This window comes from Nasonia vitripennis, chromosome 2 (genome assembly GCF_009193385.2).
Source record: "Nasonia vitripennis strain AsymCx chromosome 2, Nvit_psr_1.1, whole genome shotgun sequence".
In the NCBI taxonomy this organism is placed as follows: Eukaryota; Metazoa; Arthropoda; class Insecta; order Hymenoptera; family Pteromalidae; genus Nasonia; species Nasonia vitripennis.
This window is the reverse complement of record NC_045758.1, coordinates 23,005,261-23,030,163: the sequence shown is the minus strand read 5'-3', so window position 1 is coordinate 23,030,163 and position 24,903 is coordinate 23,005,261. Positions and strand designations below refer to the sequence as shown.

At 42.3% G+C, this 24,903-nt stretch overlaps 2 protein-coding genes across 18 annotated transcripts in view; both read right to left on the bottom strand.

Annotated features, from left to right (window-relative positions):
* LOC100120365 (E3 ubiquitin-protein ligase TRIP12) overlaps positions 1–19,422 on the bottom strand; it is a 29,737-nt gene extending 10,315 nt beyond the window's left edge. For 2 of the 17 annotated variants that reach the window (XM_008212072.4, XM_008212112.4), the window contains exons 1-5: positions 18,029–18,731; positions 4,070–4,405; positions 3,478–3,789; positions 2,553–2,639; positions 65–701 (exon numbers count right to left, since the gene is read on the bottom strand). In XM_008212072.4, coding sequence (XP_008210294.1) covers positions 65–701; positions 2,553–2,639; positions 3,478–3,789; positions 4,070–4,376 — 1,343 coding nt within the window. In that variant the 5' untranslated portion in view covers positions 4,377–4,405; positions 18,029–18,731. Of the gene's footprint in view, positions 1–64; positions 702–2,552; positions 2,640–3,477; positions 3,790–4,069; positions 4,406–5,096; positions 5,409–7,184; positions 7,648–8,327; positions 8,739–9,390; positions 9,594–12,313; positions 12,996–18,028; positions 18,732–19,284 lie in introns of those variants that run through there. The other 15 variants (XM_003424841.5, XM_032596450.1, XM_008212088.4 and 12 more) reach the window with 14 other exon arrangements.
* An 828-nt stretch (positions 19,423–20,250) lies between these two features.
* Positions 20,251–24,874, bottom strand: LOC100120341 (oocyte zinc finger protein XlCOF8.4). Its single transcript, XM_001603940.6, has 7 exons — positions 23,151–24,874; positions 22,837–23,085; positions 22,363–22,765; positions 22,183–22,298; positions 21,798–22,113; positions 21,399–21,502; positions 20,251–21,328 (listed from the first exon to the last, which is right to left on the bottom strand). Exons 1-7 carry the CDS (start codon positions 23,589–23,591, stop codon positions 20,465–20,467), a joined length of 2,493 nt encoding a protein of 830 aa, XP_001603990.3. The 5' UTR covers positions 23,592–24,874; the 3' UTR covers positions 20,251–20,464.
* Positions 24,875–24,903: the final 29 nt, after the last annotated feature.

Genomic DNA, 24,903 nt, shown 5'->3' with positions numbered 1-24,903 from the left:
AGTTACGATTCCGAGAAAAGGGCCCGTCCACTAAATCCTAGGATTCAAGTTTTATTACACTTACCTAGAAGTAGAGCCGGAACTCGCAGCAATGTCCTTCTTGTGATACTTGCTCTGACTTTTGGCAGACTGACTCTGGCCGGAGGCGGCAAAGTCCTTGATCTGATCGTTGCTGAGCTTGACACGTGAGCGCAAAAGATGCTTGTGCTGAGGCGGCGGATGGGCACTGCTCGTGTGCACCGCTGCTGCTGCGGCTGCGGCAGAAGCGAGATTGGCAGCAAGTGCTCCCCCAAGGCTACTGGTACTACCGGCGGCGGCGGCGGCGTTACTGCTGCTACTGCTGCCCGACGCGTTACTGGCGGCCACTGCGGCTACGGCGGCGGTGGCGGCGGCGCTGACGGATAAGGCGCCGCTGCTGCTGCCGGCGGCACCCGGTGCCGCGTAGCCGCTGCTGCCCGCCGTTCCGGCTCCTCCGTCATGTGCCGTCGTCAAGGCCCCGCCGCCTCCGCTCTCCGCCGAGTTGCTGGCTGCGTTACCCACTCTGATGCTGGCCTTCGCCTGCTGCCCGCTGACTCCGGCGCCGCCTAAACTGCTGCTCACGCCGCCGCTGCTACTGCTAGGCCCGACGAAGTTTCCGACGAGAGCCGACGAGCTGCCGTTGACGTTGTTGACGCAGCCGCTGCCACCCTGGACTTTCGAACCTGCGTCGGCGAACACACAGAAAGATATTACATTAGTTACACTGCATCATTACACGCGCACGTTATTAGAGAGTATACATCCATTTTCATTGCTGGGCGAGATTCATGGCGCGGTTACGCTTTTTCTGTTTGTTTGTGCACAAATTTTATTTTCGAAATTGGAACATTTTTTACGTCCGCACTAATGCAGACGCTTATTGAGCCATTCATCTCGCGTATCTGTCCGCAGATGCAGTGTTTATAGATGAAGGGAGTTATCTGAGTGATTTGAGGGCAAAGAAGTAATCAAAAGTATATTGTATTATGTAAATAATTTTAGCGTAAACGTTAATTCTTTTCTGACATATTTTTTATCAATGCACAAGAGCTTTTAATGACAGTACTAAATTACTATAATTTTTTTTCTCTAACTGACTTTATGTAAACAGAAATTTCACATCACATTCCACATTGATCAATATTACTTGTGCAGGAAGGTCAACACAATGAAAATTTACTCATATAAATTGAAATATGATGAAATTCATGCAACACCACGAATTTATACATTTTACACAATAGATTTTACGACGCTTAAGATGTATAGTAATCAATAAATATTCCCAAGTGAGGAATCAATGAGAAAATAATTCATCTATAAGAAGATAATTGAGTTCAGTAGTTTTGGCTATAGGTGATGCAAGAAGTAGTTTAAGGAAGACATACATCAAAAAGAACACTAAAAATAAAGAGACTGAAAAATAGATAATCATGTTATTGAAGCATGTTCGATGGATCAAATGCTTAAACGATTATTTCTTGGCTTATATTATCGATAAAAAGAAACTAATATTGTGTAGAAGGGTTACAAAGAAATTGTTGGTATTTCTATGAATATTCATAAACCGACGATTGCAATTTTTTGTTAACTAAATTAATTAATCCATGTAAAAATTGCTGACAACATGTTTTTATACATTTTAGATTAGATTGTGATCAAACGTTCAATTTATAATAAAGTAATTCATACATTTTCATGCAGGTTTCAGTACAATTATACATACACACATCTGTGTCCAATGACAATTATAAATTTGAAAGGTATATAGTTCATAATATATTAAGCAAAGTATTGTGCTAAAAATCATATACTATAATCTTATACTTATCAATTCAAACATTAAAATCGCAATTTCTCGAAAGTACAAAAATGTGACTTATTTCGTTTTACCAGGAGGCCACACATACTGTGCAGAATAATAAAAACTCAGAAAATTATGATCTTTAGGTCGATGATATACTTCAATAAAAAAAAAAGAATCTTTACACAACAGTTGATGTAATTACATTTTTTAAACAATTAATGTTTGAGAATAAAAGTAAATTAGACTAAGCATAAATAACATCAAGTTTATTGTGTGCATTAATATTATGCATACTATTATGTTGAGCAAAGATAATTAACAAACACAAAAAGAAGAGTATTTTTATAAATTAATATATTAAATTGATGGTGCTTATTAAATATGTAATTCTCAAAGATGGTATTTAATTCTAATATGATATCTTTACAAAATGTACTAAAAATTTATCTAATCAGCACAACAAATAATAATAAAAATGATTCAGTTGAACCTTCTTAACATGCAAAAGTGCTGATATAAATAAAATCTCACGATTAAAAATACTAATATTTCAAGTTTTAAGAATATATTCTATGAGCTGGTGCAATGTCTGGTTATACGCAGGTACTTATAAAGTAACAGTATTTTTGAGGCATTTTGTTTTTAGTAGCTGCTACTCACAAAACGCAGAGGGAAGAGATAAAGAGCAGAAAATGCTATTATGAATTAGGTTATACCGCAGGCTTACCTTCTTGATGATAGGTTTGTGCTGATATCGGAAAAAGCGCTTTGACAGCAGACACAAATCCTTCCAGACATTCGCTCATCTTCGTGCCTAATGTGATACATTCCGATTTGACTTTTTTTGTTTAGTTCAATAAACCTAACACTAATATTTTACAGTCTAAGGATTTCGTTTACTTCCTAAAAGCGTTTGATCCCTTGCAATTATTATGCATTCAAATTACGCCACTACCACAACTGCTTACAATTAATGCAATTTAAATTTCAGCTTGTGAAAATTTTTGATAATTTACAAAAATTGATATGATACACAATACACACAAAGTATGAATAGCAAATACTGATGAGTTTTAATGGAAAATCTTTGTTTATAATCGAATGTTAGGTGTCGGAAGTGATATCACAAAACATTGCAATATATGATAACAACTGATAATCAGTTTCCTAATGTTCAATCAGATAGCATTGAAAGTGTACGAATCACTTGTATGTGTCTGTGCATGTGTCACCATGATTCAAAGATTTTTTTCTTAGACATTGCACTTTTACATTAATTTTTAGTTAGTATAATAGGCATATTTTTTTTAAGACGAATGAAAGCTCCAAACCAATTTCCTTGTACCCTTGTTTTTGTTGTGAATTAGGTATCATGCTTGCATGAAAGATGCAGGGCAATGAAATAGCGTTTCTGTTTTTCTGTTAAATTGTTCCACCACCTTATCTATGTAATATAATTAGTACTCTCAATGCAATACTGCTCCATTAGAAAAAGGTATTTATAAACACCTTAAATTTCTGCTATTAATGATGTATTGATTTATGAAATATTTAAAGAAAAGATCAAGTTGCATGATTGTCAGATGTTATACAGTATTACAAGAGGAGTACAGTTATTAAATATTAAAGAAATTAAGGGAAAGTCAACTAACCTCTACTACCTTTGGATGTTGAAGGATGACTTGAAAGAGGAGTGCTTGGACTCAAATTGTTATTAGAGAATGATGATTTCCGGCTACTACTTCCGTATCCACTTGACAGAGTGGAGTCTAACGTATTGTTGAGTCCTTGTGTATAAACTTGTGGACTTTGAGGAGTGCGGGATCTCGTGCGTGATGCGACGCAGTCGATAGGCGCTGAATTTAACTCTACTAAATTAATCTTTGAGCTGCGTATTCTTGTGTTATTCCCACTGGAGTTGTAATTAGTCTGGTGCGTTCTTTGCTGCTGTCTCCAATCTGTATCTGTTAAGTAGATAAGAAATCTCAATGTCGTGTATACCTTTTTTTCTTTTTGTTATTATTGTTGATAATTAACCGATAATCATAATCAAATATAAGAAATGAAACTTGCTATGTTTTTATTTCAGTTATAAAGAATGAACAAGTATTTTTTTGTATGACTAAATTTGATGTGCTATTAAATTTTTCTTTACTTTTTTTTTACAAACTGTGTGTCTAATTAGTATAAATTAATTGTCATTCTACTCATAAGTTATTTAAAAGTTAAATAAATATAGTGTACCGTATAAGCATTCTAAACCAGCTCCATTGCTTCTGCGATCATTTTTTGTTCTACCTTCTCCCTTGGAAAACTCAACAGGGCGTTGCTGCTTATAGGATAACCCCTGCAAGGGTTGCGAGTCAGCAATCGTTGATCTGCGTCTCTTTTCCTCTAGGGTGACTTGAATAGCGTTGTTATTTTGACGTTTTCTGTAACTGCTACTGCCACCACTGCTTGAGCTCTTCCCCTTAAGCTTAGAGGCGTCTGCTGAAGCACTGGCCTTCTCTACAGACCCCCCGGACGACGACTGATCTTGTTGATCTGCCATAGATTAATCGACTCATGCCACTATTCTATCTGCAAAAGAATAACGAAATTGTTTTAATAATACATCATCACAATTGCAAAATAATTATATTACAAAATGATATATATATATATATATATAATTTGCAAGATGGATTAAAGCTCCATAAATGTTAAAACCTTATATATTTTATAGAAAGCTTGATAATACACAGTCATCAAAGCATAATGACATCATCTTACTACAAAGACCTCATACATTACAATTTATATTTATTAGAGATGAATTATAGATGAATTTTCACTCAAAAATTACAAATTAACCTCAAAACTTGAATTACATACGCCTATACTATGCATTAATCAAATAGTTTTGATTATTCTGATACAAATAACAATATCAACAGCAGTGATAACACGTTCATTTGAAAATAAATATTGAAAAGATGACCAAAAAAATTAGTCGAGAGTAAAATAAACAATTACGGCTTTAAATATATACGTTTGTATATTTGTTCCATGCAACGATATAACGATGCATGGAACAAAAGGAGGACACAAGATGTGCACGATAGACATATTGTTGCATAAAATTTCGTCAACGATTTTCACTGGAAGCCAACGTCTTGGACGCGCTGATTCAAGCGCACGCCCAACTTTTTACAGGTTATAAAGCAAGAATTTCTACACCAAGATTTTGCCAAGGATCGAGTATATACATAATTTATGGATTATAACTAACCAAGATTATGACGAGACGACGAATCGTCGCGCAGTAGGTATTGTGCGTTTATTTTCTCAGAGCGATTGTAAATCAATGCACAAAACGTTAAACGACGAAATAGTTCAGCAGCGTCTGATGACCAGACGCTATACACTGACACTGCGACTGACTCACGAAGCTGAACTGCGACAGCGACGAGAACGAGGGGCAACTCAGCGCGACTTTCAAGCTACAGCCAGTGAATATCTTAAGCACGTCTCTTCCGGCGCATTCCCGCAGACATTAACAAAACCCTTGCTGCGCTGGACTTTTCGTGTTTCTCGGCCCTGCCTTTTGGCGCTGCAGGACCTATAGGCCCCGACCACGCATCTGCGTCACCCAGGTATGGATCTGGCTATCTATCCATCTGGTGTATATAGGGGCCATGTATTCGAATAGTCCAGAACGAAAATCCGAGGGTATTTCTTTCGCTCTCTCTCTCTCTCTCTCTCTCTCTCTCTCTCTCTCTCTCTCTCTCTCTCTCTCTCTCTCTCTCTCTTCCCGAGATATTATCGCAAAGACCCTAGACTTACGAGAATATTCTAAGACGTGGACTGTAAACTTGGAAAACGTAAGTAAACCAAGATTAAGTTGTTTACCCTAAGGGAGGAAGAGAGGAACACAGGAAGGTGCAGTTCCGGAACCATTGTGTATCGCGCAGTTGTATAGAAAGCCAAAGTTGGTATATATGCGGCTGTTAAAAATGTGAATCTATACCCTTACACTCGTGTGTGTATATATATATATATATATATATATATATATATATATATATATGAGCTTCGGTATTATTTGCGGTGAAGCTAACCGCACTCTTACTCGGAAATGTAAATGAGCGATTTACTTCGACCTCGGCAGAAATACTTCTCGCCGAATAGCGTCGTGAGAAAGCGTTTATTTTCACGAACAGCTGACGACTATTTTGGAATATTTTGTGTTGATTATACGTATGCAACAATGCAAGAGTTAAAAAAGCATCAAATTTGTGCTGTCTGTATGAGAAACACGGATACAAGTGGCAAAATTCAACTGACAGACGCCTACTGATGATTGGGCGTAAAGTATCTGCTTCTCGCATCCGTGCGTAAAGTTAGTACTTTGCGCACGCTAAACAATAAGAACATATAATCGAATGTTTCCTGTTTTGAACACGGAAGATTTGTCACTTGCGGCTTCGCTCGGGCGACAAACTGAACCCGTGTGCGAAACGCCAACTTTACGCACTAGTTGCGTAATATACGCTTGTAAATTATGAATTTTGGCATAGTAAAAAGAAGGGCTAGTGGACTAATTACTTTTCATACGGTGTTTATTTTATTTAAAGCAACGCAGATTCTACTCTATCGCTTTAACGTTTTTTTCCCTACTTTAATAGACACCCACATCGAACATTTCTTGAGATACCCGCTTCATCCTTAAAGACTGAACGCAAGATAACTCGTGTTAAAAATACAAAATAAAATGAAAACCTCATCGAGATAAAGACACACACACACACACAGTCAGTGCGCGGCTTCAACTTTATACAGCATCGGAATCGAACATCTTCAACGCTGTTACTCGACGCCATCGTCGTCGTCCTAACCAATCGGAGCCGACAACAAGCAGCTTCGTGCGCATGCGGACTTGGGTGAAAATTAGCGTCAGCTGATCACAGCGTTCGAGGTCCGACTGCAGAAAGAATCTTCCGACGCGATTAATCAATAGTGTAAAAATAATCTCAAGTAAACAAATTGCATGTTTTTTACGGTAATTATCTTCGCGGCGTAGTTAGCATTATCGTTCTTCGAACTTACAACGAGAAGGGAATTTTTGCACTTTTCGAAAAGCTGCAAGAGGAAACTTTTCCTTACGAAAATCAAAGCGTACAAGTGAGAACGCAGAGAAGGCTTTTAATTTTTCAAGGAATCCGGACGAATAAAGATCCAATTACAAAAGAAACCATCGCGCAGCTGAATTAAGACGATAGTATCTAAGCCAAGCACGAATAGCTAACAGCGAGTGATTCAGCTTAATTCCATCATTTAACACCAATTTCAGGAGTTTCGCTTCAAAAATAAAATCTACCTCCGGCGAGCAGCTTGTTTCAGGCTCCACTAATTCGTCAGGCATCATCTTCACTACCGGAAACTTGCGTCTAACGGTCCACCTGAATTTTTTCCAAACGCAAACAACGTTATCACCGCACACTCCTATAACACCCACACACTCACTTGGGGTAGATAACGCGACAAAAAGCAGAGACGTCTTGGTCTAACAACGAATCGATCAAATCCCTCTCGTATATACTTAATCCAAATCCAGACCAGGCTCAATGTCCGATACACTGCACACACTGGAAGAGAGACAGCGGTGGCGGCGATCGCGCGCGCACAAGTATATAGACACACGCATTTTCGTAAAATCAACAAAGAAAACGAAAGCTCGCTGCACAGAGAGAAAGAGAGAGCCGGAGTGCATACAGCACGCGCGATTCGCGAAATGCCAGATGCGCAATAACATAATGTTTCGCTCTCGCTCTCGAAGACGCACAGCAACAACAGCTGCAGTCAGTGCACCGTACAGGAGGAGAAGGAGAAGGAAGGAGAAAGGGGAAAGAAGACGATATAGCGCGACGACTGCCGCAGCAGAAGACAAGTAAAAAAGCGAACGAGAAAGGGAGAGAGATGGAGTCGAGCGATAAGGGATCTTCGACGAAAAGTATGGACGGTAGCAGCTCTGCTGAGCTGTGTGCGTATGTGGGAGAATAACTATGGAAAGTAAGGTTCGATTGATAAACTGTGCTGCTGCTGTTGCAGCCCCCTTATACGTGGGTAGGTACGGTCGTCTGGCTGCCAGGGGGTATATCCTCTCTCCGCGGCTGCTTCGACAGACACTACGCGTATTACATTAGGGTAGGCCAGCACTGCCGATGCAGGGGTTGAGCAATGATATTGGGCGCAAGCTTTCTTTCTCTCCTCGCCCTCGTCCATTATCTCTACGCGCGAGCAGAGAGAGAGAGAGAGAGGGCAGCGTTACATACAGAGACAGTGTGTGTGTGTGTGTGTGTGGCACGTTCCCGTGTGCACGTCGATAACAAAGGCGAGTGTGCAACAAACCTAACGCTCCTCTCTCTCTCTCACACACACGCGCGCGCGCGTACACAGACTCACACTCGCCACGACTGACTAAATACATACGCGTATAATATGGGCATCTATATATACATACGTGCACGTACACTTTTACGAGTCATGGCGATGCCACACTTGTCAGTGCGGACTGATGCCAGTAGCAGCAGCGGCAGCAACTCGCCCTTTGCATCGCGCAGCTCGCGGGGCATATCAACACGCACACAGACACAAACACGGCGAGAGACGCGCACTGCTGCAGCTGCACGGTTTCGCGATAATGCTGCGAGAGCACCTTTCCTCCTGTGTTACAGGCTGCCCGGATCTATTGGACGCGCGCACTTTTCCACGAAGAAAGCGATGCGCCGGACAGTTTGTACACACAAGCCCGCAGGAGATGCTGTTGCTGCTGTTAGGACTATCGCTGAGAGTTCGAGGTACACATCGGACGGAGCCACCATTTGCTAGAACACGGAAAGCTGCAACGCTCCGTTGCTACTGCTGCTGCTGAGTAATGGAGGACGCGCGCTCCGTCTCGCTCGCTCGCGGCCTTCTCCCTCCCTCCCTCCCTCTCTCCCACACGGAGACGCGCTTTTGTGTATGCCTACACTATACACACACGCTTGCGCGCTGCACCTATACCTATGCACACACGCGCACGACTGATTTCGAGGTCCTGCTCCTTTTTTCTTCTTCTCAATTCTCATTCTTATTCGTCTTTTCGTCGGAGAGCGGGCAAGGAGGTGTATACGCGAGCGTTATGTGCGCGCGCTGTATTATACAGATATACCGTTTTTTCAGCTCCTTTTGCTCTCTCTCTCTCTCTCTCTCTCTCTCTCTCTCTCTCTCTCTCTCTCTCTCTCTCTCTCTCTCTCTCGCGGGGAGCGCGCTGCAGGCTTAAATAAATGAAGAAGGCAAATTATTACCTTGCCTCGTGCGCATATACGATGCAAGAGCTCTCGCGAGTCCCGGGGGTCAGGGATACGTACGCGAAAGAGAGAGAAAAAAAAGAGGAACATAGCCGCACGCGCGCCAGCCGATTTCCCGATAATGCATGCGCGCGAGTATTGGCTATATAGACGTGCATGTAGTTATACATATATAGTGTGACTATGGTTGCGCGAGTCTAGCGCGCGAGAGAAAGTGAAGTCGATAATAGTTACCTGAATGACGGGAAACATGCTCTCTCTCTCTCTCTTTCTCGCGCGCACTTTGCCTCCTGATAAGCCTGTGTCTATATTGGATATGAGTTTCCCTATATACAGAGTGTTCTCTGGTGAGAAAAAAAGGCCACATACAGGCAGAGCGGCGCTCTGCGCCTTGAACAGCAGCAGCAGCAGCAGCAGCAGCAGCAGCAGCAGCAGACACACTGTGCGCTGCTCTCTCGCCTTGACGCGGGCACACCGCGCGCAGCTCAGGCCGAGTCTGCAAGCGAAGGATTGATCGTCCCCGAGCATGCGCCGTATTTTGAAAAAACAGCTGTTGTGCCGCCCGGGTCAATTACACGATTCGCAGCGACATATCCCTACGCGACGAGAATTTGAGATTCTCGATCAACGACGATTCCAAAAGCAAGAAATATCTGCGGAAAAGACCTGCAGCTGACTCTCCGATGCAAGAGAGAACGTCGCGCAGGTTATGTTGCTGCGCGTGTGCGCACACGTGAGTTGCACAGGAACTCTCGGCGCATACGCTCTGCGCGAGTGCGTGCACAAGTCCCTGGCAGAGCTGTGTGTGCGCGCGCTGCACACAAACGGGCTATGCGCTCTCCTGCACTTACACAATTTCGAGGCGCACAGAGACGGGCTCTCGCTACGGATGAATATGGTAGCTCTGATTGTGCAGCAGCTCTCGGGGCTTTCGAACGATGCTATACAAGCTGTGCAGAGACGGAATATGCACGCGAGTTCGCGCAGGTTTACACATCATATTATACGCGAGGCCGGAGAGTCTCTCGAGCTTTTGTAATTTTTGATCAGTCAATGGCGCTCGTTTACGTAAACAAACTTTGTGATGTATTCGCGCTTATACGCGGAAGCGATGCTTCTTTTTCTCTCTCTTATCTGTGCAGCAGCAGCGACAGCGATGACGCAGTTTTTTTTTTAAAACCAGTCGGCGCTGCCCTTTGGCGAACGCGCGAAAGAAAAGCAGACAAGCAGCTTCGAGGAGACGAAGGCTCTCTTGTAATAAAGAGCCTGCGCGAAGCAGTCGAGGATACAACCTTATAGTCAGGACACTGACACCGGTAGAGAAGTCGGGTCGAAGAGAGGTTTTTTTTTGCTCGAAAATCGTTCGTGTATCGGAGACTGATTTGAATGTTAGGAATTTTACAGTGTATTCATAGCGGCAAAACGTTAAGTAAAAAGAATTGCAAGAAATGATTTTACCAGCGCTTTATTTCGAAACAAAACGTCATGCATGCAGATATCGAGGCATCACGGCGCGACGTCGAGTTTATAGTATCGGCGCTAATTCCACAACAAACATGATTTTTGTTTAACTTTGTCTCCGCGCATGCGACAGATCAGGTGATAATTTTTGTTACGCGATGTTTTTTTTTCCTTTTTTCGAACTACTCAAGGATAGAAGAAAAAAATTACAGTCTCTTCGCTTTAGCGACGAAGTAGGTTTAAGGCCGCGCTTTTGCGTTAAAAATCTTTTTTTTTAAATATACATATGCCAGTCGATCGCACTACTAGAGCAGCAGCACTTTCACATCCTCCAGTTTCAAGCGCACGTCGTGCTCAGGTGCGCGTGTGCGCGAGCATTTTCATCCGCATCTTTTAGATGCGGAAATGCGCGAAAATTTCAGAGACGCAGCCCTATGCAATTGTTCCAACAATCGCACCCACAGAGACAGACAGAGGTGGAATACAGGGAGTTGCTCCGAAAAGCGAATCAGCGGAATGTTGCCATATAACGCGTCTCTCTCTCTCTCTCTCTCTCTCTCTCTCTCTCTCTCTCTCTCTCTCTCTCTCTCTCTCTCTCCGTCGAGGCACATGTGTGTTGGCCCCCGTGCAGTGCGTGCGTGTGCATATCGAGAGAGCCCATCGTCGGTGCAGCAGCAGCAGCTACTCGTGGCCGTCGTCGGTTAGGTTGGGTCGCTCGAAGGCCGGAGCCGAGCTCCGCCCCCGTTTTCACGGATACACGCGCTCCCCCTTCGTACGTGCATACGCGCTCAGCACGTGTCTGTATATGTGCGCCAGCCAGGAGAGAGAGAGAGAGAGAGAGAGAGAGAGAGAGAGAGAGAGAGAGAGAGAGATAGAGAGAGAGAGAGGTTTATCTCGTCGTGGGGTGACTCTATAGGTATCCACAGTCCACACACTGCACTCACACAGAGGCGAGCACGAGGCATGAGGGGAAATACATAGCGAGGAGCTTTTTCGGTACACATGCAGTGCGCATGCATGCAGAGAGCGAGAGCTTGGTGGGGGTAAAGGGGGCGGCACGCGGACTCGCGACGGGGGCTTTTAAACTACCCGCGTTTTTAAATGCCACCTACCACCGAGTCTGCTCTCTCTCTCTCTCTCTCTCTCTCTCTCGCACGCGCGCACCTTATACACATGCTTCCTTTTATTTTTGGATTTTCTCAAAGACTCGCGCCGCGTGAGAAAAGCGCCTCCACCGACCCAAAGAGATGTGCCTCGAAGGGCCTGCTGAGAGTCTGCGTCGCCGCTACGTGGGAGAGTTACTCCGAAATCTGTGGAACCGTCTCCTTTTTTTCTCGTAATCGAGCCTCGCCGCTATTTGAATAATGAATCGCGTATGCGCAGCCCTTTTCCGCCTGCCCCGAACACAAGCGAGTCTCTACTTAACCTAGAAAGATAATTTTTGGAAAACGAAAGAAAAAGGCAAGCGTGCAAATGTAGCGCGCGAGCGAGAAAGAGCGAAAAGCCAAGAATAGAGGCGCGCGTCTCTAAGCCGCGAGAGCGAGAGGGAATTAGTGAAGAGAGAAAGTACAAAATAGTAGAAACAAAGAGCGGAGAGAAGTAGGAGGGGGGGGGGCTATGGGCAGGGTGTAAGGGGACGTATAATAGAGAGCGTCTAGGAAAAGTAGCGCTAAGCGCGTGTATATGCGTGTATTACTGTGAATTCATGATTCTCCTCTTCCCGTCGTCGCTGTCCACGCAGTAGTAGTCGTCGTCGTCGTCTTCGTCGGCTAGTTTCACTCGAGGCTGACGAACTTTTCTCCTCTCACGCCTGATGCTGCTGCTTCGTTCCCCTTTGGCTTTTTGTCCCTTTTTTCGTGGTGTTCGCAGCACAGCGTGTCTCGGGCCAGATATTCAGAGGCCAGTTCTCGCTGGTTCTCGCGCAGTTTCGAGCTCCATCCTACTCCCTCCTTTCCGCCTCTTGCACGTTTTGCTTTATTTTTCTCCTCTCCGCTGCTGGCCTCCTCTCTCTCTTTCTCACTCTCTCTCTTTCTCTCTCTCTCTCTCTCTCTCTCTCTCTCTCTCTCTCTCTCTCTCTCTCTCTCTCTGTCTCTCGTCGATGATCGCACGCACACGAAACACACGGGAAAAAAGAACCCGAAGCCTCTTTCTGCGTCGCAGAGAGAGATAGAGAGATTCACGCACCGTGTTCAAGTCGACCGTGCTATTGCTCGCAATTTGTTTATTCAGCGTGCGCTGGTTTATTCGGCTTTACTGCGACGTAGCATCGGACCAACGGAGCACACGGGGGAAGTAACGAACTGCGCGTTACGGTGCTGCGTGCGACTACTGCTCTGCTCCAACGAGACGCTGCTTATGCTGCTAGCAAGCCGAGAACTGAACTTTGAAAAGGCTCTCGCGTTGTGCTGCTGCTGCGGCAGGTCTCGACGGGAAAAAGAGAGAGAGAGAGAGAGAGAGAGAGAGAGAGAGAGAGAGAGAGAGAGAGAGAGAGAGACAGGCTGAGGCCACGAGTGCGGCGTTGCCAGGTCGCGGCTCTATTTTAGACAGCCGCGAACTACAGCGATTTTCAAAGTGCTCTAGAGGAGGGATCACTGCATTTTTTTATTCGTTCATGTGTACGCACTTGTTTTCGAAGGATTTTCGTGTATTTCTTTTTGAGGATTTTTCGGTGTGCAGCCTCTGCGGTTTTTCTAGTGATTTCGTTGCTTGGTTGGCCACGAAGTTGGCTCTGGAGTTGTTGCCATCGATTCGCTGTGCCAGTGCTGGCTGACGGGTGAAAATAATTTTTCGAACAGAGCGACGATTCCATTGATGCCTCGCAGATGTGTTTGGCAAACTTTTATTGAATTTTCTTCTCAAAGTGCGTGCTCCATCCGGGAATTTTAATAATCGAGACATTATGCACACTTGCGGCAACGCGATCGATTTCCTGACGTATATAAAGAAACGCCCATAAATAAATAGCAATAGATTCAAGTATCGCGCCTGGATAAGTGTCACTACGGGCTTGTATTTATCTATATACACGTTTTTCAAAGGTTGTCCGTTATCGACCAGGAAAGAACTTGATCCGATTTCTTCTTTGATGCATATAGATTGTAGGCCATTCCGAGTGTAATTTATTCGAAGCAGTTCATTTTTATTTACTGAACCCTAGAAATGTTGGCTGATTCTGTACGATGTAGTGGTGGTGAATTCGCTATTTTGGCCTCTGCTCTGGACTACATTTTTCGGGATTTCGAATATAACTTATCTGATTTGTAAGATGATTTCTTTTACGTAACTGAATTTACGGTGATGTAAACGTGACACGGTATACGATACGTCAATAAAATATAATCCTTGTTTAATTGAAACGATGGTTAACGCTTAAGTTGACTACACCGTTAAAGCGCTTTAGCTAAGACAGTGGATTCATTATTACGCTATTTTTTTTATAGTTATGTATTTTTTACACTAAATATATACTTATAAAGCATAGTTCATGGTGAATTATCTCAGAAATAAACTCAACCATGACGTATTAACCATGCACGATTTGCTTGAAAAAAGGTATATTTTATGTACGGAATTGACAATGGTTTTAAAACGTCTATAACACTCATTTGCGATACAACGAAAATGACTTTGACTTGCCGAAGATATCATTATACGTGCGCAAGATACTGTACAATATTTGCAGACTCGTGCTGTTTTAAGCACGCACGCGTATGCATTTTGATCTTTCGACCCTTTCTTTGTCACTAAATTGCTGGCTACACATCATATATGCATTTTTACCCGTTATTTTTGCTTTACATGCACTAAAGGAGCTTTCATGCAGTTTTGCATCGATGGAATATTTAGAGATACGATAAAGATTTGCCCGATAAGATAAATAAATGATAATGCTTTGTCTAAAATGAATTTTTAGGTATTAATTGTAAATGCGCCGATAAAAATATGAATTAAGTAGTTATAAAAGTAAATTTTTTATGGATATTTCAAAGAAAGCAGATTGTAATCATTGTTACTAATAGATATAAGGAGACAGAAATGTATATATAAATAATGTATAAATATAGAGTATATCGCGTGATTATTAGAAAAAAATGTCTTCATCGTACCTATAATACTGACGTAAGTGTATTGTTTTCTGTTTTTTATTGTTTGAGACGTGCTAAAAACGGAATTGTGAAATTCTAATATTTTAAGAGTCATAATAAATCTGAATTACTGAATGAAAAATATTTTCAAGACAGCTGCGCTTTCTGTACTTATACATCTTGTTCAATTTCTCTTAATAATAATATTGCACTTTTTTATTTTGAGGAAAGTGTTGTCAGTGTTCCTTGTAATTTTAGTTTGAAAATAAGATAATTTAAGAAACGTAGCATTATTCTAAGAGGTACTGTAATTTCAGGTATCTTGTGACCTCAGAAGGACACACTTATTCGGACTACAGCATTAGTGAAGGTCATAATCAGATTTTGCTTCATTCAGTGAAAAAAATCCTTAAGGTGACTTTTTTAAAAGTTAATTACTTTCTATAAATACAGAATTATTGGATTACGCAAGACAAGTAGTCGGTGTATTTAGTTTACAAGATTAAATTGAATATTTATTTAGCATCAATAAAAACTTAACGAAGGCGTGCATTCGCTTTCTTTCTATGAGTTACGTCAAATTAAATAAATCGATGAAATTACAAGGTTTATACCAGATTCAATGTGATCTAAAAGTAACATGTCGCAAAAATCTAAGAGAAAAGAATCAAGATTGAATCAAGTTAAAGAATTCAGTTGGACAAATGCGATTAAAAAATATTGAAAACTGCGCTTTATGTAACAGCCGCTGTTACTATAATAATTAGCAAACTCATTAAATATACCTTTACTTTTATACACGCGTAATGTAATACGTGCGTCGAAATAGGCATGAACGCAGGAGGAAAATGTCGGAAGCCTTCGTTCATATTCAACATTTTTATTTTATGCCGTAGAAAAGGCTATAGAGGTAGGAACATAATGTCGTCCTATGCTCCGGTGCAGGTAGAATTTATACCTGCGGGGACGAAATCGGTAAATATACGAGTTGAAGGAATACAAGACGAGAAAACGTTGGAGGAATATACATTTATAATTCTTTTAGTCGACAAACCGTATTAGACGTATTTCTAGCACTAAATATTAATATTTATTATGAACTAACAATTACAAGTAAGCGATAGCTTTTTATAGTTTTACAACTATAGTACAGAACAGGCTTCAGACGTGACATCACGATGCTTATTGTGCGTCGTAATGTTCACGAAATCGTCGTTGATAAATATGAACTTATTTTCGGAGCGCTGTATCTTCTTAAAATAAGTAATAACTTCGCTTCTTCGGAAGCATGAACACTATATGTTCACTACGCTTTGCGCAAATTGTTAATTATTTCGACAACATTATTTTTATCAAGAAAAAAAAGAATCTATAATAAGACCTACGTGTCTCAGAACTAAACGAGCATTCGTAGAACCTTTGCTGTCTTTATTTTTGTCATTTAGGTTACGGATTAGAATACTATCGAAACAACATCGCAACAACGATTTAGTTTGATAAAATGCATCGTAGCTCGATAAGAGATGGTGATTATTCTGTACAAATGAGGCAATCAGCGTTGTACAATCGCTCAGAAAAAACTAAACTTTCTCTCCGTGCTGCGCATTGGAGTATTTACTCGAATCGAAGGTAATTAATAAAGCCGGTAACTAAATCGAATCATTTTGAACATTACGAAGACGAAGTTTTCTTCTATGTTGCATAAGCTTCAAAAGCTTTCGACTTCGATAACAAGAACTCTAGCAAAAAATGACTTGGCAGTCGATCTATCAACCGGAGACATTAGAACAAGAGAATGAGAAAACAGAAATGCATATTCAAGCATCAATTTTTTCGAAGTACTTAAAAAAAGTAGGTCTAATCGAATTTTACTTTGCAGTGCAGCCTATAATTCCGCTCTAATCAAAGAAGCGCAGAAAAATCGTTACGAAGTTGAGCAAGAAAAGCCGACTACTTCGAGAGAGCTCGGCCGAGTTGCTGACTTGCGCTCGCGCACTCGCACATAGAGACAATTTCCCTTTGAAAAATAGGAAAACTAAAAAGTATCTTCATTTTTCATGAAAAAAAAGAACTTGGCGCATAGCTAAAATCAATGACACTCGCGCAAGTATAACGAATCCCGAGTATACAGCTATATATACGTTCAGGCGTAGGTATACCAGCAGAGAGCTTGGCTCTCTTTCCCCTCTGGCCGATAAAAAAAGGTAGATACATTATAAGGGCCAAACAAACGGCCAAAGCGTCGGCGATCGAGAGACAGGCGGGCCATCTACCTTCTCTGTCTCTCTCTCTCTCTCGGCATCAGAGACCGACTCAGCCGAAAAGGAATGAGAGGAGCTAATAAAAAAAAGACCTTTCCGGCCCCTTCCGAAGCCTCCTCGCTCGCGCTCCACATCGCCGGCGCTGCTGCACACAGCGTGTAGTTATACAGAGAAATGTACACACACACACACACACACACGTATAACACACAGACAGTCGCGAGCTCTCCTCGGGAATTACGAGAGTCTCATTTCGTAAGGCCGCGGAGGTGGCAGCAGTCAGGCAGCCAGCGAGTGCTGTGCCGTGCACAGCGCGAGCGAGGCGAACGGACGCTAGGCTCTATACCTATAACAGCGCGATGTAGAGATATATACACACAGAGTAGCAGTCTAGGCATATGTATATGTGTGTGTGTGTGTAGAGAGATAGATAGAGAGAGAGAGAGAGAGAGAGAGAGAACGTGGCAACGGTGGTTTTGAAACAGCTGTTGGAGCGACCCGGACTGCTCTCCGCGAGCCAGTAGCAGGTTTCCATTTAGCCTCGGCGAGCGCTGGCTTGCCATTGGCTCCCTCGCCTCTTTTCCCGATAAAGCTCGCCGGGTATTGGGCCCTGATAAAAAGCTCGCGGCTGGTCTGCGGCACAGCCGAGAGGCTCTCCCTCCCTCGCCTCGCTGTTCCCTCTACTTAACCTCCCACCAGAGGAAAGAGCCCGACAGTACCTATAGAACGCGCTAACGTCAAGTCGTCAACATGTACTCTCGCGCACACATTAGTACATGCACACTGCACAAACGGACATGGCCCCAGCACGCCGCTGTGCTGACAGTAACGAAAACTCGGATTTTCGCACGTTACTGCACCCCTTCGAGCGAGCTTCCGACGAGTATGCCGAATCTATAACCCTCTCGCGAGAGAACGAGAGGGGAAGGTCGTGCGCAGAGAGAAAAACGGAAGCTCTGCTGCAGGAGAAAGAGCGAGAGAGAATGAAAGGAGCGCGTACTAATTACTTAAAAGCATTACGTATGCTCATTATATAGCTGGACTGTACAACTGGCTTCTACTCACCGAGATGAAGAGGAGCGAGACTGAGCTGCTCCTACGGTTGTTTCGATGCTGCGCGCGATTCCCACACGTTCCCTTCGTCGTCCTTCTTCCTCTCTGAACACGCTTCGTGCTTTGCTCCCTCGGGTCTATGCGGATAGAGAAACTGCTCTGCTGCTCGCGTCGCTCTTTATCTTTCTCTCTTCGTGTGCATGCGACTGCTGCTGCTGCTGCTGCTGCTGCTGCTCGATGTCTGAGTCTGTCTCGCAATATTACGCAACTCTCCGTCTGTATAATATCAAGTATAGAACGCTGAATTTCCGAGCGACGGATATACAGAGGCGTGCTGCTTCGATGATGCTCTCCGAGAAGTGCCGATGATGCGAGAGAACCGCGACGACGACACTCGAGAGATGACACGTGAAACACGCGAATCGCGATCTGTGTATACACTCTGTCTGTTTATACTCTCTATACTGCTGCCTATAAAACCTCGAGGTTTTTCCTGCGCGCGCGCACCGCCCAAACCACAAGAGACTCTCCGCGTGCAGTTCACTGCCTGTGTGTATGTAGCGACTTTAGATTTTCGTCCTGATGTCCGTACGTTTGATCCGTTGTTGTACGCGAATGTGATGGAGAACCTGCTGTTGCGTCCCCTCCTCCGTCCGAGTTGTCTGTTTCGTTTGTCTGTCTAGTCTGGTTCTGGCAGGTCGAGAGTCGAGACTTGACGCGAGCGATCTCTGCTCTGTTTTACCTTTTTTACTCCCCGAACGTCAGCGCCCCCATCGAAAGCTAACTTGATCGTCGCGAGATTCTACTCTTTTCCCACCGCCTGCTGATTGTTATACTTTGATTAATAAATTACTTTTTCATAAAGTAGTTGCAAAATTTGATCGTTCAATTAAAACTGCGTTTTAATTGCGGTTATGTGTCAACGGACGGCTCTGTTCTTTTTTTTCACCAACTCGCAATTTTTTGGTTAAACGTGGAAGTATGCGCAACAAAGGAAAGTAACGATCGCCGAGCTGTATTCGATGTAATCCAGCATTTTTCGAAGTGATAAATATAAACTTTTCACGGAAATCAAGACGATATCGATGAATTGCGATCACGTAGGAATTATATAAAAAGGCATTGTTCTATTAGAGAACGTGCGTAGAGAACGAGCTGTTGAAGAATGCTTTGAGTGCAAAAAATTAATTGCGATTCGAGCCTAACAAAGACAGGCAGGCAGCAACGAGATTCGCCGATTATCATATTCATATTTTGTATAGGCTTACGTTATTTATACTGAAGTAATTACAGCTCGTGTCGGAGACTTGCAGAACAATAAATAAACACTCCTTCCGCGATAACGTTTTTTTTATAGACTGAACAAAAATATACTCTCTTGCCAAACACAGAAACCCACTTTAGTTACTCGGCAGTGGCGCTCGCGTCTAACGAGTCTTCCTTCGCGTCGTCTGCACATTTTGCGAAAGACTCGAACAAATGTTCTCTTCTACTATTGCTGGATAAGCGAAAATGATGGTCCGTTATTTCATTTATTAGCGTTTAGTTATCTTCTTGCATTTTTTCATAACGAAATAAGTGTGTCGATTCGTGGAGCAATGTAAATTTCGCTTTTTTTGAGATCGCGTTTGAAAGTTATTTGTCTTGGCAAGGTTCGCGCGCATCTGTGCTGCGGTTGCGCGAGATGTCAGCGGGAAATATAAAAATATTTGGGCTGTCGTTGATCAAAGAAGTGTAAAAAAATTATTTTCCTCTTATGGAATTAAAAACAAATTTTGCAGTGAGATTCTGATTTTTGACAAATTTTTAGACCATTTATATTATGAAAACCAATAATGTTACATACTTACGATGTGTACCTTTTTAAAAATCACTTTCATTAAAATATTTGTATAATAAATTCATCATTGAAAATATTTTAGAGTTTATATTTATAGACAGACTCGAAAAAGTGAAAGTAGGAAATTGATTTTGATCAAAATTCTTATCTGAGATGTTGCCATGCGTTACTTTTTGAAGAAACGAGTTTCATCATTGATGAAATATTAAACTTTTATTCGTTATAAACTGCAGACATCAGAAAATAAATTCCTATATTTCGATGTTCCTGTTTATTCGCCAGTAATTGCTGAATTTTATTAGTTTACAACTTACAAAGGTATAAATTAGCTTGAAAGAAAGCATGAAAAACGGTATTCTAAATAATGACCATACAAAAACAACGATTACAAACATACAATGTACATCATAATTTTAATAAATCACATAATAAATACTTCATACAAAAAACAATCCAAAACTCAAGGGTTTTTATTGCAGTGTCAAACATGCAATAACGAGAGCATGGTATCACATTTTAAACAAAAGAAAATAAAAAAAGTACAGTAATATTATACATTCAAATATTTTTAACAGTGAAAAAATTAACTAGCAACGGGCTAACGTTTTCTACTTATCAACGATGCTATTCAACAATTCTTTTAATGAGTCTTCATTAATAGTCTGTAGTGTAGAAAGATTTCCATTAGTTTCGCTAAAGTTGTCTTCTATACTGTTGTGATCAACTTGGACAGGATTAATGTTGCTGTTCATTGGCGGAAAACAGTCAACAGCTTCCGATGTATTTTCTTGATTATTCACCGGCGATGATAGTCTCAAGTGTTTCATTTCTGCCGATGGAGAGGACAATTCATTTTCTAAAGGAGACATTACCATAGAAAAGAAATCAGCTGTGCTATTCGATTGATCGTTACCATTTGTCTTTTCGTAAGAAGTCTCATTTGTTGGAGTTTGATTCCAGAGTTCACTAGCGAATTCGTTAGTAAGTTCCTTTTCAATGAACTGTTTGGAAACGCTGTTATCTGGTAATGGTGAATCGTTGTTTGTGCTTGGACATTCATTCCATAAATTTGTATCTTTTAGTACACTTGAAACTATCTCATCTGCTTTGGCATTGCCTTCTCGGTAATCCATGTCATCGTTTGTCTCTTGATTCCAAATATTGCCTAGAAAGTCATTGCTTTCATTTGAATTTTCCTTATTTAGGTCTATTTTGTCGGTACTTGTCTCTTGATTATTTTCATTTTCAACATCTCGCTTTCTCTTCAAGACATGATGACCATTTTCATTTAGGACCAGAACGTATTGATTTTCTTCGCTTGTTATGGCATTGTCCACACTTTGTTCGTCTTGTGATGAAGAATCGGGCGAATCTCGCATTTCAGAACTATCTTGCGATTTGTCACAACCATCTGGTCGTAATGTGTTACCTTCAGGTGATAGAAGTGGACATTTGTGAGTTCTTTGACTGACCTATAAAATAATATTCCTTTTTTTAGTTTTGTAAATACAATAGTAAAAAAGAAAAACACTTGTACGTTACCTTATATCTAAAGCTCTTTCCGCAACTGTTGCATTTGTATGGCATGACTCCAGTATGAATACGACGATGCACCAAGTATGAAACTCGTTGTCGGAAACATTTACCTATAAATGTATAACGACGTTAAAGTTTTTTACAACCAGTATACCTTAATAATAAACTGCATACTTATACTATAACATAATCCATCATTATCTATGTATTATTAATATAGGATATAGAATATTTCAAAACTCACCAAAGCTTCAATTCAGAGTTAAAAACACATGCAACGGCAATCTTTGCACACTGTCTGATATTCATGTTAGTATAGGGATGGGAAAACCGTGAATTACGTAATATAACTCTTTTCAAAAACCAAGCAACGAATAAAGAGTATCTGGGTGCGATTGGTCGTACCACAAGTTTCACAAGCGAACGGTTTCTCTCCCGTGTGAATACGTTCATGATTGTGCAACGTGGAAAGCTCCTTGAATGAACGGCCGCAGGTCATGCACGTGTGTGGCTTGTCATCTTTATGATAGAGTCTGTGTTTATGAAAAGACTGTTGAAATGTGAACGTTTTATCGCACAAGTTGCACTTGTAAGGCATTTCGCCGGAGTGAAGCCTTTTGTGTTTTTTCAAAAAGTACTTGGTAGTAAACATTTTACTGCATATTTCACACTCCCATTGTTTGCCTTCGTGAACTCTCATATGTTGCGCGACATGTACTTCCTGTAGAAAAATACACTTGTCAGCTTTTATCAGAAATTTTAACAAAATAAAAAAAATATTCAATCAGACCTTTCTGAAAGATTTTCTGCAAACTGAACAGCTGAATCCACCTTCAATTTCAGAGCTTGGCAAAATTTCTGGTGCCGGTGGAGGGTCCTTCTTTTGCTCCTTCTTCTGTTGCGCGTCTGCATGAAAATATTGTTTTTAATAGAAGATGGCAACGATAACTCTTAAAATTTGTTTCCTTACCTCGGACAGAACTTGATGTGTTGAACTTTGGATGAGCCACCCTCATGTGTACCATCAAACTACCCCTCATTTTGAAAACCTTGGTGCACAGGTGACACGGGTAGTTTTTCATGAGAGACTCGGGGGCCGCGTTTGAGTCCTTAGCTTGAATCATGTGCACGAGCTGCTTGTGAAGCAAAAGAATGTTTTTGTCTGGAAAATGAAAACCGCATACGTTGCAGCGCTCGGTTCGCTCACTGGCAGAGAGTATCCTCGTGGACTTAATGCTCGGTTTCATCGGTGTCGGCTTTTCCGGCTTCGAGCAGTCGTAGGAATCGTGAAAGGTTCCGAGAGGCGATGCCGTGATCTGCGCATTCTTCACGAGATCTGCCAGTCTGTCGGTGTGCGAGGGTGGATACTTTGACTGTTGGAATAACATTTGTCGTAAAGAAATAGTTCGCTTTGTTCAGCCAAAGTTTATAAGGATCATTTTACCGTCGTGTCATCGGCGTTGCTGTTAGCGACTGAAGAAACTTCGCTTTGAACTATTCTGCCGTTCATGTCGATCTCTTTCACGATAGTTTTTGGTCCGTTGTTCTGATCCGTAAGCTCGGAGACTTCGAGACTCGTCGACGTAGCAACTTCGGCCGTTGAGGTCGGCTGATAGATACCCGCCGGCTGCACGGGCGTAACGTTCTGCAGGAAGATGACTTGGTTGGGTGCACTGATTTCCGAAGTAACGTTCTGCAAGAAGGCAGTCCAAATAAAAAGAAAATCAATTTTAAAAAACATCTCAATTACACTCATACCTGTGCATTATTGGCGGATATGACGTTGCTGGCATCCTTGATTGCCGTCAGGTTTCTAAAGGTCTCAATCTCGTCGATCGGTATGTAGATCCCACTGCCGGTGTTCTCCCTAGCAGACTCCTGGCTCTTGCCGTTGACCTCGACGGCCTGGGCAGCAGCAGCAGCATTGAGTACGTTCCAGGACTGGATAGGTATGGCTTGAGCGTTCCTGACCTCTATGATCTTGGCTGATTCGTTGCCACCGCCAACGACGGTGTTGCTGGGGTTGATGCTGTGGCCGAACAGGTGGATAGTCAGCTTGTCGATGCCCAGAAGCACCTCGTTGCAGACTGGACAGGCTAGCGGACGAGTCGCCACGCTGACAAGACCAGCACGTAAGGCGTCCAGAGTGAGGAAACCCGGCTGCGAGCACAGCGGACACGCGAGCAAACGGGCGCACATCTTATCTCGAGTTTTTGCTTTTACAATGCGCTTTTTTCAAAGTTCGATCATCGTAACGCGAACTTGACGATTTGACAGTTGCTTGAATTTCGAGCAGCGAAGGAATGAGTTTAGTTTGTTGATTTTACAAAGAAACTAATGAATTATTTTTGTTCAAGTTTGTGCAAAGCAAAAAGATTATGTATGCGTGCTGTACAGATTAATTTTCGTGAAATTTCCTATTGTCCTTAATTGTTTCGTTCATCACTCAAACGTTTTCTTACAAATTATTATTATTTTCAATAACGAGCATTTTTTATAATAAAAGCAATAGAAAAAATCATTTTCTTTACATTTGAATGGATCGGTAAAAAGCAATAATAACATTAAAGCATGCAACGTACACAACCAACATTTAATTTCAACCTGATCAGAATTGATAGCCGGAATAACGATTGATCATGTTAAATATCAAACGGCGCTAACAATAGACATTTTTTTCAAATCGAATGAATGAAATTCACCTAGCCAGACACTACAATCGCTATAACTTCTTACAGACTTCTCTGCGCAGACTACGCAACGTAGACACGAGGGACGTTATTTTCGTCTCCGCTTATAGAAATTACAAAAGCGCTGCGCGAGAGTGTGTTCCTTCGATCTCTGGTGCCGCAGTCACACGTAAGTCACCGTCGGGCTGAAAAACGACGACGCAGTAGTAGTAACAGCAGCGGAATCAACGACGACGTCGGCGCTCGCACAAGTCCAGAAAACAACCATGATCCACGTTTGCGGATGGGATATACTGCGCGCGAAGGGCAGCAGACTGCCAAGTGTTCCGCGCTTCAAAAATACACCTGCAGCCATCAGGCGGCTCCACTAAAGCAGCGATGACGGGCATCCTTGATGACGAGTACGACGTGCCGCGCGTATTCCTCCCAAACTTGACCCAGATTTTTCGCGCGCGGAATACCGCGACGGCATCTCGCCAGTCTTCACCGCGGCCAACTGATTTTCACGCGGTAGTCCAAACGAAAAACTCCCGGACTCGGTCTTTTCCTTTCACTCTCCCTCTCGAAATCGCGCAGCTGTTCTAAATACAGAGACAGAGACCGATCTCGCGCTATCCCGAACGACGAGATGAACGGCGCCGATAGCAGCTCAGTATTCTTGGCCACGGCGGACGACGATCTCGCTGCGTGCGCGCGCTGCAACCGATGGCTAAATTTAGAGGAGATCTTTTGGAGCGGGGCGGATTTTGTTTAACAAGTTCGCTGCTGTAGCAAAAACGTTTTATGCCCAGTTAAGATTTGAACTATGCTTTTCGCAGTAT

Coding starts and splice junctions, on each gene's coding strand:
- LOC100120341 (XM_001603940.6), bottom strand. CDS start 23,591: ATGTGCGCCCGTTTGCTCGCGTGTCCGCTGTGCTCGCAGCCGGGTTTC. Junction 22,766..22,836: donor GCAACGCCGATGACACGACG/GTAAAATGATCC, acceptor TTATTCCAACAG/TCAAAGTATCCACCCTCGCA. Junction 21,329..21,398: donor GAAAGAGCTTTAGATATAAG/GTAACGTACAAG, acceptor ATTATTTTATAG/GTCAGTCAAAGAACTCACAA.